This window comes from Tetrao urogallus, assembly GCF_951394365.1.
Source record: "Tetrao urogallus genome assembly, chromosome: 7".
Lineage (NCBI taxonomy): Eukaryota > Metazoa > Chordata > Aves > Galliformes > Phasianidae > Tetrao > Tetrao urogallus.
Genome location: NC_136820.1, coordinates 51,473,527 through 51,492,422, shown reverse-complemented (window position 1 = coordinate 51,492,422; position 18,896 = coordinate 51,473,527). Strand labels below are relative to the sequence as shown.

General features: G+C 50.7%; 2 protein-coding genes across 3 annotated transcripts; one reads left to right on the top strand and one right to left on the bottom strand.

Annotated features, from left to right (window-relative positions):
- Window positions 1–3,056: 3,056 nt before the first annotated feature.
- On the bottom strand, window positions 3,057–6,825 carry CHPF2 (chondroitin polymerizing factor 2; the record flags this gene model as incomplete). 2 transcript variants are annotated; one of them, XM_079538513.1, is made up of 4 exons in its annotated part: window positions 3,057–4,536; window positions 4,805–4,987; window positions 5,316–5,880; window positions 6,554–6,825. In XM_079538513.1, 4 exons carry the CDS (start codon window positions 6,823–6,825, stop codon window positions 3,274–3,276), a joined length of 2,283 nt encoding a protein of 760 aa, XP_079394639.1. In that variant the 3' UTR covers window positions 3,057–3,273. The 2 variants fall into 2 exon arrangements, with proteins under 2 accessions (XP_079394639.1, XP_079394640.1); XM_079538514.1 differs by lacking the exon at window positions 4,805–4,987.
- A 792-nt stretch (window positions 6,826–7,617) lies between these two features.
- LOC306948815 (ATP-binding cassette sub-family F member 2) lies at window positions 7,618–17,149 on the top strand (the record flags this gene model as incomplete). Its single annotated transcript, XM_079538515.1, has 14 exons — window positions 7,618–7,771; window positions 9,709–9,921; window positions 10,687–10,869; window positions 11,187–11,358; window positions 11,509–11,604; window positions 12,652–12,754; window positions 12,840–12,935; window positions 13,030–13,149; window positions 13,670–13,759; window positions 13,953–14,063; window positions 14,305–14,367; window positions 14,829–14,957; window positions 16,082–16,285; window positions 17,012–17,149. 14 exons carry the CDS (start codon window positions 7,618–7,620, stop codon window positions 17,147–17,149), a joined length of 1,872 nt encoding a protein of 623 aa, XP_079394641.1.
- Between the last annotated feature and the right edge of the window lie 1,747 nt (window positions 17,150–18,896).

The following is an 18,896-nucleotide window of genomic DNA, read 5'->3' as shown; positions in this document are numbered from 1 at the left end:
CCGTAGGGTCTGCCAGAAGGGTTGGGGTAACTGCAGGCTCAGTCAGAAAGGCCAGAGCAACTGTGGGACCTGTGACAGAGCTCGGGGTGGCCGCAGGGCTCACAGCAGCTAGAGCAACTGCAGAGCTCACATCAGGAGCTGGAACAACCACAGAGCCCATTGCAGGAGCCACAAAGGACACGACTCTGTCTGCATCCATGCGATCACTTCATGTGTGCACCTGCAAGGGAGCTGCTGAGTCACGGCCTGAACCCCTGATTGACCATCTGAGGCCGGCGCTGGGTCGGCCCTGGGGCACAGCGAAGGCGATTCACTGCTGCAGGAAGGCTGGAGCCTGGCTGCTCCCCTCCCAGGCCCATTTAAGAGCTGACTGCAGGGGGGGAAGGATCTCTGCTGGAGATCTGCTCCTCTGAAGTGTCATAGCGAGCCCAGGACACGGGTAAGCATTCCATCTCTTCTGTTTTGGTGTAACAACTGCATAGCCAAACTCTGGTATATTTCATAACTGTAACGTCTGTACATTCACTGATTACACAGCACCCAAACCCTCATTCGCTGGAAAAGCATCTGCTCTGTACCTCACTCAGGACAGTCACTGTCATCACTAAAACCATAGGCCTATTTTCAGCTGAAATTATCTTTCAGTTTGAAGAATTAATTTGTTCCAGCTCTGCTCCAACAAGGACACGCGCAGCAGCCCCAGACCAAATCCAGGCAGCTTCTAAGCTCTCCACAGAGGAGGCTCCACAGCCTGTTCCTGTGCAAGAAACCTGCACCAGTGCTCCATCACTGACGGCACAGAAGTGCTTCCTGATGTTCAAGTGAATCTCTAATCTTATTGCTGAAAAGCTGAAGCAGTGCATGAAATCAAATGACTGTCAAGTCCATAACGGCCACCTCATCATCCTCAGCTTGACTTGTAAATTTAAAGGCTGAAGACTTGACAGCACTGTAGCTTATGTACTACACAACAACCTCACTAGAATCCGTCACGCAGCAACACCAGCTACACTAAGCTTATCTGCCAGCATTTCTGATTTCAACTGCTTGTAGTCTTACAACAGCAATCAGTGCAGACTAATAAACCTTCCTGTTCTGTATGACACAGGATCAGCTCTTCAACTTTTTGTTTTCTTTCTTCATTATATCATTTGCCTTATTGCATTCTTAATTTACCATTTCCAATTTGCACCAGTTAGAGCTTAACTGCAAACCTGCCTGCCTTGAAGATGCAATAGTTGCTTTCACTAATCCTAACCTCACCTTGGAATGCAGACATTTATCAACAAGCCAGAATTTGCAGACTCAAGAGTCTGCTGACAGAAGACCTCTCCCCCAAAATGCAGCTCCCAGCTTCCTTCGATTTCCAAAGACAGGAGGTGCTCTTAGGAGTCTCTAGTTCTTTTTGTTCCAAAACACAGTGACACGTTACATAATGATTCCTTCAAGTTTTCTGGTTTAGCTCTTCATTTTGCTTCTTTGGCAATGCACAAGATCTCACTGTCCTGTCTCAATGCCTTTTCTCCTCTAAGGAGGATTCACTAATAACTCTCACCTGCCCTATGTTATTTGGAAACCTTTTTCAGTAGCAGCTTGTTTTACATCACAGCTATACCCAACAATTACATTTCCTGCAGGTTTTTGTTTCACCACCAGATTTCCTGACAATTGACTCACTGCATCTTTTTCCATGCTTAATATTTCAGCTTGATTGTATGACACCTGTTTTCCTCTCATTCATTGCATCAGATTGCTTGCTTTGCTTACACTTTTATACATCCAAATCCTGCTGTCATTCATTCAAATGCGTGATTCAGAACAGTGGCTCAGAGAATCCTTCTTCAGCATTATATCATGTTGGAACTTGCGTTTACAAACACCTGGGAGGCCTCGACTTTGACTAAAAGAAATTCCCATTAAAATATCCCTTCTGTCTGGCAGTAGGAATGATTAACTCAGATGCAGTGATCTTTTTGTTGTTTACTTCTCATGCGCACGTGAGAGAGAATACTCTAATAGCTGCAACTGCCACGGTGGAAGAATCTGTGCTACAGCTGAGGTCTACTTGCTGTGCTGCAGTGGACTGGAGGCTCATTCAAAGCTATAGCACTCGCTGCTCGCAGTATCTAAAGGAACGTAAGATATCTACATATTCTCTGAGCTCTAAAGCACAGTATTTCAAGTATTACTTCACACTGAGTACATCTCCTATTAGGATCGTAGTGCACCAGCAAACAGTGGTTACTGTAAAGCAGCCACAGCAATGAAGTTCCCATCAGCTTCTTTAGATCTCGCTCCGAGGTTCACTTAGCGACAAACGCCCCGATAAGAGGCGCACAAGAGATTCCTTCTCCCCATGTCAGCATCAAGCTCTCTTTCTTTTCAAATAAACGAATTTGACTTTTTATCCCTTTTGTTGCAGGCTGAGTACTTTCTTTGAAGCTTTTCAGATCTTTCATAATCTGCTTGAAACTGATACCAGAGCTCCACCTTATAATCATAAGTAAAGCAAATACAATCGTGTTCCTTAAATACTGCATGTGTAGCCATGACGAAGGGTAGCCATCCCCCCTGGCTCAACATACTGAAATTGAGATTGCTCCCAATTCCAGAAGAACCCAGTATAATACAGTGGTGCTCCACAAGGCTGGTGTTTGACAAGGGCATTTTCAGTTCCTTTACCTTCCCTGATTACATAACAAAATGAGTGTTCTGCAATTGCAAACATAGCAAAGTGAAAGCACACTGAACAGTCCTGTCCAGCAGCAAACTAGGTCAGTCATGTCTGTGACTCCTCAGAATTGAGTGCATGCAGAGAAGAACTCAGGATGTGCAATGACAGCACTGAAGGTGGCAAGGCCAACATAATCTTGTTCCAGAAAGTACCTCATATTCTGTCTCTACCCCACTCACCAGAATTGCATGGCTCAAAGATCACCTGAACAGCTCTTCTTACACCCCTCATCCCAGAGCCTATAAAGTTTACAAGTAATCACATCAGTCTGCTTGAAAAGAGATCTATTTGTTTAAAAAAACGAACAAAAAAAAAACCCAGTCAACAAAAATCAAACCAACCCCAACCCACGCAAAAGCAAAAAAGTAAAACTCCAGAAAAACAGCCTTTCCACAGCTCCTGCTCGTGCTGCAGAGCAAGGCTGAGAAAGCCTCTCTCCTCCCTTGACCTCACATGCCCTTCAACCACGGCCAGGCTCGGAAGGGGATGGAAAGTGCCAAGTGTTAAGGTGCAGCTCAGCTCTCGATGCTCCCAGTCTCTCAAGTACTGTTGGCCTGCTCCTGCTCAAACAGTGCCATGGCTAAATGTGAGCGGGACGCAAGCCCTTCCAAGTTACTGAGGACGCAGCGGTGGTACAGCTCCTCGCTCAGCCGGGGGTTGCAGCTCCTCAGTGCATATTTCTGCACTAACCCAGGCTCCACGGCCCGAAATAAGTGCAAACCAGAATAATGGAGGAAGACATCAAATACCTCCATGCTCTCCAGCACTTCATCTCGATCTAGGATATCAGCTGCTAGCTTGGTACGTGCTGTCATATAGTCAGAGTTATAAAAGCAGGCCTCAGCGAAGGAATGTCTGTCAAAATGTCCATCCTTCAGGAAGTCAGTGCTGGAGGAAGCGGTCTGCTCGCCACGGTATACCAGTGCAGGGTTGAACTCTTGAAAGTGCACTGGGAAAAAGACCTGCCAATTGCTGATCGTATTCATGCGGCAGCGGTTCAGGAACTCCATGTTGATTTCCGTCCAGACACTGGCCAAGAAGAACAAGGTGTCCACGGGGTGCTTCTTAGAGACTATATCCATGAGCTTCACTTGTGACGGCACCTCGGTTTTGACACTAATCCAGGGGATTTTGACTTCTGCATAGCGTTTCTCCAGCTCTCCTACCATGGCCTTGACTCCAGCAAATACATCTACCTGGCTGACTCGCTGGGCATCATACGGATGGTAGATGAAAAGCAAAGTCAACAAGGCATTATCATGTGTGTCCAGCGTGTTCATAGCATACATATCCAGGAAGTTTGACACGAAATCCAAGTCCTGCACCGTCAGCGGAAGCACCAGTTGCACACGTGTGGCCTCTGTTACGTACGGCATGGGAATAATTTCTACCTTACTCAAGGGCCGCACTAAGCTCACTCGCTTAACTAGGACGTGACTGTGGCCCTTTTGGGTCACTGCCTCCAGCAGCAGGTCCAGCGTGTATTCCATCCCTCGGGTGGGGTCGAAGCGCCGGTAGCCGTTCAGCAACTGCCGCTTGCTGAACCGGAGCAAGGGCTGGTAGCGGCTGTTAAGCTGCTCCAGTGCTGACTCAATAATGTCGCTGACGTCTGCTTTGCTGGCTCCAGAGAGCTCACACTTGGGGGAGCCATCAAGGCAGGAGAAGAGGTGCTGCTCGGTGAAGTAGTCCCAGCTGATGACCTCAAAACGCGACTTTGGAAGAAATGGAGAATTGATCCCCACAGGCCACGTCAAGCTTGCCTCGCCCGCAGGAGTCAGCGAGGTCAGATTCCTGATCTGCATCTGTGCAAAGAGAACACACACTGACTGATCACTGACCCTTTCTCACAGGTACAGGCCATGTCCCGCTCAGACCTGCTTCGCCATTAGAGCTGTATCTCCGTAGTTTTGAATTGCGTGGTATCAGAGTGCTAAGTCTGAGAGACAGGACTATCTCTTGTGTTTGGCTGATGGTCATATACAAATAGAAACGATACCCTCCTATGACAAAGTTGGAAGAAAAGGAAATTTGTTCGGACAGTAGTTTTTGCAGATTTCCCTTACCACATACCTGCAGTTCCTGGATCTCCTCGTAGGCTCTCTCCAGCTGGATCCTGCTGAAGTGCTTGTGCAGCCGGTACATCAGGGTCACGTCAGAAACGGGGTGCACAGCAATAGCTGCTTGGAACTCCTCTTCCTCCTCCTTCTCTGGATCAGCGTTTTTAGCCAGTTCATACGTATGGTAATACTGACCCTGAAAAGGACAAAAGCCAGTAAGACTGGTATGGAACGCTACCACTCACAGTGAAGCCTTCCCTCACCCCAGACATGCATCCTCTCCTCCCTCTAAGCTGACTGCAGGACCCAGAGGTAAGAACACAACACAACAGTTCTCATTCCAGATGCTACCTCTATATACCACAAGCCTGTTTACTTAATGCTGCCACAAGAGACAACTCTCTCCTCCTCTATGTTACATCAGAATCAAGAAGAAAAGCCCTTTTGCTGTACAGCAGGGACTAGTAAGAGCATGGGGTCCATCCAACATAGCTAACACAAAACCCTCGGGAGAGAGGTAGTACCTGGAGCTGGGACACACAAGGGATGCCAAGGAAATCGATGATGCAACGTCCCAGCCACTCATCCGGGCGCACGCTGAGGATCTCGTTGCGGCAGCTGTCCAGGTGTGGATGAAGTTTCAGCAGCAGGCTGCGGGACAGCAGGTAGCCAAAGCCACCATGGCAATAGCGAGCCTGCTCATCTCCCCCAATGAACTCCTCTGCTCGTCCCAGGTAGACATCTTGGTTAATACTGAGATGCGTCACCAGAGCCTTGACTTGCTCAGCCTGGGCATAGGTGTCATCCTGCATGATGTAGAACCAGTCATAGTCAGAACCAAAGTGCTGGTGGATATAGTACATGGTCTCATACATCAGCCAGATGGGTCGCTCGTCCCCGTGGGCCACCAGCACCATGCCATGAGGCACCTTGGCGCTGCGCAGCCCTGTGAAGTACAGCAAGCGCGAGAAGTGATGAGCGATGGTCTTGTTCACAGCCACTGCCAGAGTATTCAGGGTAGCCCTGGAAGTCAGCACTGCCACAAATAGCCTCTCATGGAATCCCAGCTCTGTCTGGATGTAGCGAGTTCTGCAAAGAAAGGACAGAACCACATCGCAAACTACTGGGTGACAAAAACCAGAAGATAACTCAGTGCCAGAACTTCCTAACTGCTGGCAGGACACCTCTGTAACTTTCCCCACCACCTGGGATAAATCTTTAATTGCTGGAACTTAGAAACAGTGAAGAAATCAACCTTAAAAGTAGAGTTTTAAGACCAGACTCACTAGGAAAGATCCCATTTAATAAAAGCACAAGTTTCTTTCAATCTGGCAGTACTTAGTCAAACTACTGCAAGTTAAAACAGTGAATTCAGAGCCAACCACTAGCAAGCCACGCACATTGTTACTAACAGCTTAGAACTTCCCCAATGAATAGGGTAGTTAATAATTTTGTAAGAGCCACTTCACACGTTATTAGCCACAAGTAACAGAAGAGGGAATATTCCCAGCCCTCCTGGGTGTTTTTTTTTGTTTGTTTGTTTGTTTGCTTTGAAAAGCTCGCTACTGCTCCCCTTTAAGAGAGCTATCTCAACACCGCACCATGCTGTTACAACCGATGTTTTTACACTACGTCACGTATTTCAAACCGCGCATCTCAGCTTGAACACGTTAACTCATTAGAAGCCACAGAGCTCCGAACACGCAATGCGCACGACCACCTTCCTCCAGGAGCAGCCCACCCACCAAAGAACAGGTTTTACCTGAGCACCTTCTTGTAAGGCTTATTGGGGTCCCGGTAGTACGGCACGATCCGAGGCCGGAAGTCCTCATGGCCCGGGCCCGGCCCGGCCTCAGCCGCCTCGTGCCCCGCCCCGCCGCGGAGCTCGGCCCGGCCCGCCGCTCCCAGGCACAGCTCGTCGCCGCCGCCCTGGCTCCAGGAGGCGCGCAGCAAGCTGAGGCTGCAGCCCAGGGACAGGCCGAGCACGAGCGGCAGCGCGGGCCGCAGCGCCGCCAGCAGCGCAGCTAAGCGCATAGCGACGGCGGGCACCGCGCTCCGGAGGCGACCGCGGTCCCGTTACGGCTGGGCTGCGCTCACGGCGCCGCGGGACATGGCCGGGCAGTCCGCCCGGCAGCTGAGCGGAGCGAACCCTGCAGGGAGCGTGACGGGCTCGGCCCGCGCCCCTCAGCGGCCCCGCGGCGCGGCCCGCTGCGGGCAGGGCGGTGCAGCGGCGCGGAGGCCTCGGACGGGGCCGGCCCGGAGCGCTGTGCCGGGGCGGGGAGCGGGACCCAGCCGGCCGCTCTCCCACTGCTGCCACCTCAACCGCCTCATCGCCACCCTCTATGCTTCCGCTTCCTCTTTCCTCTCTATGGTGCCTCGGCAACCGCTCTATCCGCCTGCCGCCTTACCTCTATGGTAGCGCGAGGCGCGGCTCCAGAGGCACATCCGGGGCGGGGCCTGAGCCGGGCGGCGCGGTGCACGCCGGGATGCACAGTGCCCTGCCCGGAGCGGCGCGGCCGCCCGGCGTGGGTGACGCTTCGCGCTCCGATTGGCCGCCGCGCCGGGGGGCGGGGCATGCGCACGCGGTAGCGGCTGTCCTGTTGCGACAGAAGGAAAGCGCGGAGCGGCCGGTGCGGGTTGATCTGCGCGGGCCGGGCCGGGCGCTTGCGGGCGGAAGGGTGCCGGGCGGGGATTGGTGCCGCGGGCGGCTCTCGACCCGGTTCGGTGGCGCCGCGTGCTCCGGGGCGGAGCGGGGATCCGGGGCGGGCCGGGGCGGCGCGGCCTAACGGCCTCTTTCCCATCGCAGCCGCTTCTCCCCGCCGCGCCATGCCCTCGGACCTGGCCAAGAAGAAGGCGGCCAAGAAAAAGGAGGCGGCGAAGGCCCGGCAGCGGCCCCGCCGCGCCCCGGAGGAGAACGGCGATGCCGGGACGGAGCCACAGGAGGTTCGGGCACCGGAGGCCAACGGAACGCCGCTGCCAGGTGAGAGGCGGTACTGCCCGATCCCGGCCTCGCCGCTACGGTTGTAGCCCGGCGGCGCCTCGTGCGTCCCGGCACCGGAGCGCCCCGAGGGCGCCGTCAGCGGGCGGCAACGGGGCCAGACTGCAGCGCGTGGGGCCGGCTGTGCAGACGTAGTGCCTCAGGGGCCGCTCCCCTCCGTGTACCGACGGGGCTCCGTGATCGTCTGTACGCGGCTTCGTGCGGCTGTGGCGTTCCCTGGAGTCTCCTTTGGAACTGCCGGATGAAGGCAGAGCGCTGCCGGTACCCTCAGGCAGGCGCTGTCTCGAGCTCTTGGCACTTGAAGCCCGGCCCCGCTGGATTCGTGCTGCAGCAGGCGCTGCGTTCCTTTTTTCACTGTTAAAGTCAGCGCTGCTGCGAACCTCCGTCCGTTTCTCGGGGCTGTGCCTGGTCTGCAGGGGCCGAAGTCTTGAGGACCGCGGGTGAGGTGAAGCTTACCGGGGCGGCGCTCCCCCTGCCCGGTGACCCGCGGACTGCTGGGCACGTGTTTTCCAGGAGCGATAGCTTCGGGCCATGGCGCGATGTTTATGAGGTGCTTAGCGCGGGACCCCGGGCGGGCAGAGGCCGTGCTGCGGGGAGCGCGGTGGAACCCTGTGCCGAGATCCCGGCTCTTGGCCGCCCCCGTGAGCCCGGCGGACCCCCGCCGTCCTGCGCTGCCCGAGCCCCGCTCTCGTGCTGCGACCGCGGGCGCCGCGTCCCGAGCCGCCGGCTGTGGGCGGGGCCCGGGCGCCCGCCCGGTCCGAGCCCGCCAATCGCTTTCAGTCGTCCTGGGTCATTTGCATGTCGCGCTCCCATTGGTGGAGGCAGGGCGGCGCGGGCCGAGCGCTCTCGGAGCGCTGAGGGTTCAGCCGGGCGCGGGGCTGCGCGGCGGGCGGCGAGTTGGAAAAGCGACGTGTTGGTGTCGGCCCCTGTGAAGGTGTCGCTTTGTGAAGGTGTCGCTTTGTGAAGGTGTCGCTTTGTGAAGGTGTCGTTTATCCGGAGCGGAGCTGCTTCGTGCCTCAGCCGGGGTGCCTGCAGTGCTTTCACAGGGACTTCTATGGCGGCGCGCTTTGCGGCGCTTCTCCCCGTAGGCAGGGCTGGCTGCGGGGCCGCGGTGCTGCCCGGGGGGCTGCTGCTGGCGGTCGAGCCCAGCGGCGTTGCTCGGTGCCGTAACGCGGGCGGTCTGAGCGGCACGGCTCCGCTCTCCTTAGCTGAGTGTTGTGAGCGTCCTTGGTGCGCTTTCCTTCAAACGGCGGATTGTCATCGGGGTGAGAATGGAGCTGTGAGCGCAGCAGCAGCAGAGCTATGGCTCTGTCTGACAGCACGAGCAAACAGATGGGCCTGTTGTCTCCTCAGAAGTTGGTGGGGTCTCTTAAGATGGCGCTGCTTCTCTTATCTTTCCTGTTATTTACTTCCTGCCCAAGGTCCCTTGAGGCCAGCCATGTCCTTAAACAAAAGTGCGGAAGCCTTTTCTCCATCACAGCCCTTTGTGCACAGAATGGCCTGGGTTGGAAGGGACCCCAAGGATCACGAAGCTCCAACCCCCACCACAGGCAGGGCCACCAACCTCCACGTTTCATAGCAGCCCAGGCTGCTCAGGGCCCCATCCGACCTGGCCTTGAACACCTCCAGGTGTTCAGCCATAGAGGGCCGTCCACCACTTGGATCCCAGGCCAGCTGCTCTGGCTGCTCCCTGCGTTGCTTTGGTCAGCTCATGTTTTTAGAGCGGCTGTAAGTCGTGTTAGATTGCTACGCCTCCATCTGCTAAACTGCAGAACAACGCTGTTGCTCTAGGCCTCCTCTATTTCTGTAGCAGTGGCGATGCTGCTTATTGTTATTGTCCTGGTCTTACTGGTTTAGGGGCTTACAGCTTCCTGTGTGTTTGTGAGTCAGCAGCACTTCTGATTCTTCTCTCCATACAGAAGTGGATGCTCTCACGAAAGAGCTGGAGGACTTTGAATTGAAGAAAGCTGCTGCTCGTGCTGTGACAGGAGTACTGGCTTCCCATCCCAACAGCACTGATGTGCACATCATTAACCTCTCGCTGACCTTCCATGGCCAAGAGCTGCTGAGCGATACAAAACTTGAGCTGAATTCCGGGAGGCGATATGGCCTCATTGGACTCAATGGGATCGGTGAGTTGTGGGCCTCCTGGTGTTCAGTGAAGGTTCTGTGATGCTGAGAAGTTGGATGGATGTGTGGGGTAAATGCTGGAAACCAGAAAAATGGCTTGTAGATGTGGGTGGGACATGGCACTGTCATCTCCTGCATTTCTCCATACGTGAGCAATTGTTGGCAGGAGCATGAGGTCGCATCCTGGCTTTGGATTGTGCTTTTGGACTGGTTTCTGTGGAGAGCAGGGTGAGATGCCTGGGATCTGTGAATCTGATTCCTTTTTGCAGGCTTTGTGTAGCAGTCAGCCCAACACTGCTGCTGCTGGCTGAACAAATGTCACAGTATGGAGTGGTTGGCAGTGTGTATGATTGCTGGGGAAATAGTGCTGTGTATGGAAAGGTGCAGAATATGGGTACAGCTGAAGAAGAGCTAGTAAGAGTGATGAGCTGTTTAACTTCCAGGCTCTCTCATGATGAGTGTAACGTTTTCCTCTTATTAGAAGAGTCTTTAGAGGCTGATGCCGTGGTAACAGATATTAGATCTGATTAGGCAGCAAGAAGTATACAGCAGAGATAAAGCTCCCTATACCTGAGCGAGTGCTGAACTGCAGTGGTGCTGCTGTCTCCCTGATTTCTTATGGGCAAGAAGTTGTCAAGGATTTTCTTGGGTTGTAAAGAGAGAGAGTAATGTGATCTAATTGTATCTCACCTGTGGGTTGTTTGTTTTTTTTGTGGCTTATCTAACTGAACCCAGCAGATAACTGCGGAGTGTCTGTCTGCACACAGGGAAATCCATGCTTTTGTCAGCTATTGGGAAACGAGAAGTGCCCATTCCAGAGCACATCGACATCTATCACCTGACCCGAGAGATGCCTCCCAGTGACAAGACCCCTCTGCAGTGTGTGATGGAGGTGGATACAGAGAGGTCCATGTTAGAACGAGAAGCAGAGCGTCTGGCTCACGAAGATGGTAAAGCTTTTCAGAGTCCCTGTGGACGAGGGCACTTAGTCCACTTTCCCTTCCCACTGAAGAAAAGGTCTTACCTGGGTTCCTTGGCAGTTTTTACCATACCTCTGTCTCCCAACTGCCCTGTAGTTGAAAAGTCCTGTAGGATTCCACTTCTTTAGGTAATAATCCTATGCAGCTGCTTAAGAAGTACCTAAGGCGTGCGAGTGGAGAGGTCAGAGTAGTGGTGAAGCAGATGGACTTTGGACTTTCTCAGCTGTACGTACATGCAGCTGAGAGCCCATTATTGCTGAAGTGCTGACAGGCAGGCTCTTTTTCAGCGGAGTGTGAGAAACTCATGGAGTTGTATGAACGTCTGGAGGAGCTGGATGCTGACAAGGCAGAAGCGCGGGCCTCCCGTATCCTACACGGCTTGGGGTTTACGCCAGCCATGCAGAGGAAGAAGCTGAAGGACTTTAGTGGTGGCTGGAGAATGAGGGTGGCTCTTGCGAGGTGAGTGGTACGGTGCCTGCTGCCTCCGGGGAGAATGCCTGACTGTTCCTCAGCTCAAAGCCACGAAACAGTTCCGAGAACTTAGAGCAGAGCTCAGAGGCTTTGGGTACCGACATTTACCTTATGCTGTCATCTTCCCTCTCCTTTTAGAGCCCTCTTCATTCGGCCATTTATGCTACTGCTAGATGAACCCACAAACCACCTTGACCTGGATGCCTGCGTGTGGTTGGAAGAAGAACTGAAAACGTAAGCATGGAGAAGTGTGCAGCTTCCCCGGGCTGTGGTTGTCTGCACAAACATCTTGTCAGCACGTGAAGCAAGTGCTACAGAAATAATTGTCTATAGTTCTTGTGGCTGCATGACTATGCTGCAGCACCAGTTATACCCTCGTGTAGCTTGCTGGTACGTGTTTGTTACAGAGGGGTTCTTGACACAAGGGCAATGATTTCAAGACAAGCCTGTCTCTTTCTCAGTGAAGAAATAAGAAGTACTGGTTTATACTTACCTATAGTGGTTAAACCTACTTCCTGAAGGCCAGGAGCAGGCCCTGGCAGCTGCGTGCTCTACCAGTAGTGTGAGCTTTCCAGACCTGGCTTACAGCTCAACTTTCTGCATATTGTTTTTCTGTTGTCTGTAGTGTCTGAGTCTCAGTTTTATCTTGCTATGGTATGTCAAGGTAACTGGGTGTTGTAAACAAAGTTAAAATGTCAGTGATTGGTTAAAATGTTCAGGAATAGCCATGAAATTTGATATCTGGGTTGTGCATTAAAAACACTGTGAATGCAAGCATGTGAGAAGGGCTTTTCTTTTGCAGAGGTTATTCCATCAGCTCTGTCAGTTGAACCTTCTGCATGTCTGTTTGATAAATCAGATGTTTTAGGAAAGTAATCAGAACCTCTCTTTTTGGGAGGATGCGTTTACCAGTCATTGCACAGATTTGGAGTCAGTCTCAGTGTGCCTAAGGGATAGCAGTCAGTAACAAGACAAAAATGAGAAGCAAAGGTTGGAATTTCTAAGAAGTGTGATAGCAGTGGAGTTGTGCATCAGTAGCACTGCTAATCCACCACACAACTTTTAACTCTTTGTGAGTATGGGGGAAGAGTGCTGTGCAGTGGAGGGCGTCTTACAAAGCCGGATGCAGCTACTTACTGCAAAATTCCTGAAGCATCTCTGAGGCTGTTATCTTTTTGCTCTTCGTTTGCCTATAGACGGAAGAGCTCTGGTGCACATAAATCCCTTGTCAGCATCAGGGCCAGTGAGCAGTTCTTTTTATTAAGTTCTGTGGTGTCGCAGGTTCAAGCGGATCCTCGTGCTGATATCCCACTCCCAGGACTTCCTGAATGGCATCTGCACCAACATAATCCACATGCACAACCGCAAACTGAAGTACTATACGGTGAGTGAGCGGTGTTCTGCCAGCCAGCAGAAACAGGGTGCTGTCCTCTGGGGTCTGTCTGATGTTCTGTGCTCCACCTCTTCAGGGAAATTATGATCAATATGTCAAAACTCGCTTGGAACTGGAAGAAAACCAAATGAAGCGTTTCCACTGGGAGCAAGATCAGATTGCCCACATGAAGGTATCTGCCTGCCTGCACAGACGTCTTTCTGCCCAGGCCTGTGGGCACCTCAGCCATTTTGTCACGGCTTTTGGCTAACTGTATTTTGTTGCAGAATTACATTGCACGATTTGGTCATGGCAGTGCAAAGCTGGCCAGGCAAGCACAGAGCAAGGAGAAGACCCTTCAAAAAATGATGGCTTCTGGCTTGACGGAGAGAGTGGTAAATGACAAGGTGAGATCTCTAATAGGATTGCATCTAGAGATCAGTACAGGAAACTTGGGCTGGATAAGCAGAACGAACTTTAGCTGACAGCAGGAATGGCTGACACAGCAGAAAGAAAGAATGGAAACCCCTTCTTCATGACAGAAGGTTAAATTTACTGAAGTCAGTGTAGTGTTGAGGAGTTAAAGAGGAGAATTAACTTTTTCCAGTTGAGAGAAAGGGATTTGTGATACCAGTAGGGGCTCTTTTGCAGACATGGAAATGAATGTCTAAAAAATTAGAGATCTGGGAAGAAGCTCAGAGTAACCCCTGCTTATTTGAAGAGTTTAAGCCCCCAGTTGCTTCAAGGGGAAAGAAACAGGGAATTGTTAGGCAGCAGATGAGCTTGCATGAGTTGTTACAGGGCTCTTAGAAAGGTTGTGTTTTGTTACTTTGGTTTGAAGATGATGCCTGTAGTGAGGTTGTACTGGAATAACAAGGCTAGCTTGTGCTCCAGGTTGTCTAACAAGTGGATATTCTTTCTTGACAGACTTTGTCATTCTATTTCCCACCCTGTGGAAAAATCCCTCCTCCTGTCATCATGGTGCAGAATGTCAGCTTCAAATACACAAAGGATGGCGTAAGTACAGAACGTGTGCAGGTCGTGTGAAAACCACGTGTATCTGTGCTTTGTTGGGAAGTGTGAGGCTTCTGGAATCAGACTTCTTGGCAGTGCTGATACTGACTGCTGGGGACAGAGCTGTACAGTTACATAGAGATTCTGGGTAGTAGTGGAAAGGCGTATTGTGTGTAATGATTTGTGTGGCTTGCAGCCGTGGATCTATAACAACCTGGAGTTTGGGATTGACCTGGATACCCGTGTCGCTCTTGTTGGACCCAACGGAGCTGGAAAGTCAACACTGCTGAAACTGCTCACAGGAGAGGTATGCCTACAGCATCGTCTTCCCTGTTTTGGCCCTTTATTTGGGTAGTCTTCAGTGGGTCAGCACTTGTTCATCACGGTACTCCATCAGACTTTAGGATTTCCAAAGGGCTTTCTCTGTCACGCTGTACATTCAGACTGCATCTTCTGCACTGGGGAGGAGACGGATAGATTCTGTTCATTCTGGCATAGAGTGAAAGGAGGGATTTCATGGTGAAATAACTTTTATCTTCCCCTTGTAGTTGCTGCCCACAGATGGGATGATTCGCAAGCATTCACATGTGAAGATCGGCAGATACCACCAGGTACTCCCTGTGGCAACCATCAGGAACATGAAATACTGGGGAAAAAGCTGCCAAGAAAGAGGAATGTTTATCCTCTCCACCTGCTTCTAAGGCCCATCTCACTGCTGTTCTGTGCCTTGAGCTTGGGGAGGAAACTGTTCTGCTGGCAGAACGGGCTCCACCCGATGTTCTTGTCCCGAAAAGAGGCTTGATGTAGTTCTTTCTGTTTAGCCTCTCACCTTGTACAGGAGAGATGGTTGCCTTGTGCTTGATATTGGACAAATCTGTTATTCTGAAGCAGTACACTGCTCCTGGAAAGGAGACTCCTTCCCTAACAGTTCAGCACAGTGAATACACTGGGTGTGAGATTATAATGTGTTCTGCTGCCTAGCTGGTACCAGAGAGATAGAAGGGGGGGAGCTACTTCTGACCAGGAGGTGGGTGGCATGCACAGGCTGAAGCTGGCTCTTCTTCTCTGTCAGCACTTGCAAGAGCAGTTGGACTTAGACCTCTCACCCCTGGAGTACATGATGAAATGCTACCCAGAAATCAAAGAGAAGGAGGAGATGAGAAAAATCATTGGCAGATATGGTCTGACAGGGAAACAGCAGGTGAGTATAAGCTGTTGAAGTTTTCTTTACTCATTGGGGATGTAGAACTGCTGCGTTTTCCGTTGCTCTGCTGATGTCTGTCAGTGTGATGCAGTGTGAAGCACGGCATGTCACAGATTCTGAATGCTTTTTCCATCTCTACTTTTAAAATTGGAGGAAAATAACTCGTGGCTTAGAGGAACTTTGTTGTCTTAATTTCAGCTGGGATGGAATTGTTTTCTTCAGAGGCCTGGTATGATGCGTTTTGGTTCTAGGAGAAAAACAATGTTGTTAACACTGTGATGTCCATAGTTGCTGCTAAGCAGTGTTGTGCAGAGCCAAGGCCGTTCTCAGCAAAGGGCCCCAGGAGCTGGGAGGGAACAGAATCAGAACAGCTGACTTAAACTGGCAAAGGGATATTGCATAGAGCATGGCATCCAGCAGAAGGAGCTTTGAAGGGGGTGGGAGTTCATCTCTCTTCAATTTCCTGGGGGCTACCTGGGCATCAGTTGGAGGGTGGTGAGCAATTGCTTGTGCATCACTTATTATATATGTTTTTTGGTCTATGTATTTGTCATAATTATCATCCTTTTCTTTTCTCTCAATAAATAGTTTTATCTCAACCCACGAGTTCTGCCAGTAACTGTGTAGTGCTCAGCGACCTGCTGAGTTAAACCACATTTCTACTGAAGCAATGTGTTTTTGTGTTGAGGTGGGTGACCCTCCTCGATCTGGGTTGAAGAACAAAGACAGGCTGTGGAATAGTGCTAGCCTCAAACGTGTTTTAATTGTAGCTTGAACTGGCTTGCTTATTTCTGTTTGCGAGGTGAATGCCGGTAGGAGGGGCAAGAGTAAGTTTAGGCTTGTGTCAGGATGGAATGAACAGACAGCTCGTCTGACTGCCCTCTGGACCTCTAACAGGAGCTGGGTCTTGGGGTGGACCCCCCTTTTTCAGAAGCCCCTGGAATCCCCTTGTTTTGCTGATTAAGGAAGCCTAGGCTAGGTGTACTCCTGATGTGCCTCGCGCCACGCATCTGCTGCAAGCACAGTTTGAGACGTGAATGTTTCCTGATCAGCGTGGCAGAGCAGGAACTGGTGCTGTTCAGTTCCCTGGCGGAGCTGCAAACAGGGTCTTTGTCTGACAGGTGAGCCCCATCCGGAACCTCTCCGACGGGCAGAAGTGCCGTGTGTGCTTTGCGTGGCTGGCCTGGCAGAATCCCCACATGCTTTTCCTGGATGAGCCCACCAACCACCTGGACATCGAAACTATAGATGCTCTGGCGGATGCTATCAATGACTTTGAAGGAGGAATGATGCTCGTCAGCCACGACTTCAGACTCATCCAACAGGTAAAGAGAGCAGCGAATTTTTGCGAAGCACCTTTCCAACGTTCTGAGTAATTAATCAGGGGGTTTTCAGTTGTCTGCTCCTTATCCCAAAAAGATATGAGTGGAAAAAGTCACGATTCCTTTGCCATGTTCGTGTCGAATGATTACCCGGCCTTGGAGAACACTTGAAGGAAGAAACAAATACTAACAGTGAAGGATAAGTTAAATAGAAATCATGACATGCTGTGGGAGCTCTAGCTAGGTTGTTTGAAACAGCGCTGGAATAATTTTAGCAGAGTTTTCTTTCTCACTTTGTCTGCACCGGTGAGGGAAGTTGCTTCAGTTGCACATAAATGTCAGTTGCTGATTTATCAGCAATAGATTTGTCAGTAAGTTCAGCTGTGACTTTGTTTTCCAGTGCAGCAAATCCAAGTAGTTCACGTCAAGAACCACCTTTCTTCAGTTCCCAATTTAGCAGGCAATTAATTTCTTTTTCATCTACAAACAAACAAAAGAAATGTTGAGGAGTCAAAGACTGTTCTAAAATCTTACATCCTTTGTTCAGAAAATACCAGATAGGTATTTCCCTGCAGATGTTTTTCTTTGGTAACTGAATGTATGAAACCTAACAGGCTCTTTCCTCCTCGTACTTCTAAGAGTGGGGTCTGGTTAATTTTATCACGTTGGTAAAAAGTAGAGAATGCTGCAGCATGACCTGTCCTCCGTCTCCTCGTGTGCTCCCTTCAGGTTGCTCAGGAGATCTGGGTCTGTGAGAAGCAGACAATCACCAAGTGGCAAGGGGACATCCTTGCCTATAAGGAGCACCTCAAGTCCAAGCTGGTGGATGAGGATCCGCAGCTCACCAAGAGGACCCACAACGTGTGAGCTCCGAGCGGCTGCCCAGGTGCTCTCCAGCAGACTGACAGTGGCCAAGTGACGCGCTCACCTGTTGACTGGAGTGGGGCTGCTGCTACATGTGGCTGTGTTCTAGGATTGCTGCAATACTGCTTCCCCTTGACTTGCCTTGCACCTCTGTATCTGGACAGATCTCTTCTCTCCCGATCTGGCTTAATTTGGGCAGCCATTTCCCGTATCTAGAAGTCCCATCTGAGCCAGGCCTTGGAATCCAGCGGCCTGTGCTGTGGCAGGTAGGGTGTCTGAGTTGCAGTGATACAGAAGTGGAGACCCCGGCCCAGCTTATCCTGCATCTTCCTCCCCAGTTTCTGCTTCAGTTTAGATACTTCACTTCCAACTCCTCTGGCCTCGGTTTGTTTTTAACTATTATTTAACAGTGTAATTACAAGATCTGCCTGAGAACCCATCAGTCAATAAAGAGGGAAGAACAGTCTCGTTTTGTGAGCTGTGGTGGTTGCTGGGGCGTGCTGGGCTCATCGGCCGATCTGGGTTTACCAAAGCTCACTGCTGCCAAAGTCCTCTTGTTATGACCAGAAATTGTGCCACCTGTGAAGGGGCGAGCACTGGGCTCTGGAGCTGGACACAGAGCAGAACCCACGGCTGGAATACTGGGGCTTCCAGGTAATGACAGAAGGGGGAGCAAGCTACACATGCTTTTGTTGTTGTTCATAGATACAGCTCGAAAGGTTCCAAAGATTGGAAAGTAGAGATGAAATGTAGATCTATAGAATACCAGTGTGTGTGCTCCGCAACAGAGCAGCTTTGATGCATGTTTTTTCTTTCATCTTGAATTTAATGGGCCTAATACAAGGCTCTCAATAAATCAGGATTTGGGGGCTATGAATTATTTATTTGTTCCTAACAGGTTTAACTAAATAACACTAATCAGCTGAAGTTAGTTTAACGTCTATTTTTGTTCTGAATAACAAATTCTTAGAAAACTTAGTGTTAAAGCTGTACCTTCTGCCAGAGCAACTGGAGTCATTTCTTGAATAAAATATCTTCCTTGTGTATTTTTAAAACAATGAGAATACACTAAAAAAAAAAAATCCTTTATGATCATGAGTTATCATTTAATTATTACACATGAGAACGGCAGCACGAGGCCATGGGAGGCTCAGTACTGTGCTCCTGCCCTGCAGGAACCATGGCTGTGCTTCCTTGGAGCTTTCTCAGCTGCCAGCCGTGCGCCTTTGGCCTTTTGAGCAAAGCTTTTCCTCCTGTTATCCAAAGAGGCCCTCCAAGCTGTGGATGGCTGCTATGGGAGCACCGCATCACCCCTGGGAGAAGTGTCACTGGGAGAGCCACAGAGCATCATGACTTGTTGATCATTTTAGTTCTGAGAGGAGATAAGAAAGTGATGCAGGTTAATGTAAATGCTGTTCAAGTTCCTCATATGGAAAAGTCTGAATTGCACTGAAAAGTCATTTAAATGAACAGTAATTTAAAGTCACTACGCAGTGTAGCACTTGGAAGTTAACAGAGGTAGTGATGGAGAAAAAGCCACAAGCGACTAATTAACAGGTTAAGACCTGACTGGTGTCACTGAACTTGAAACAAGAGCAGATTAATGAGTGTCTTCATTAGTTCTGCTCTCCAGGTTTTCAGAAGATGTTGGTGAGCTGGAAGGGTGGCAGTGAGAATGATGAGGTCTGGAAATCCTGCCGGAGGCTGAAGCTGCTTTTTCTTAGCAGCGAAGCCACGCTTCAGATCTGTA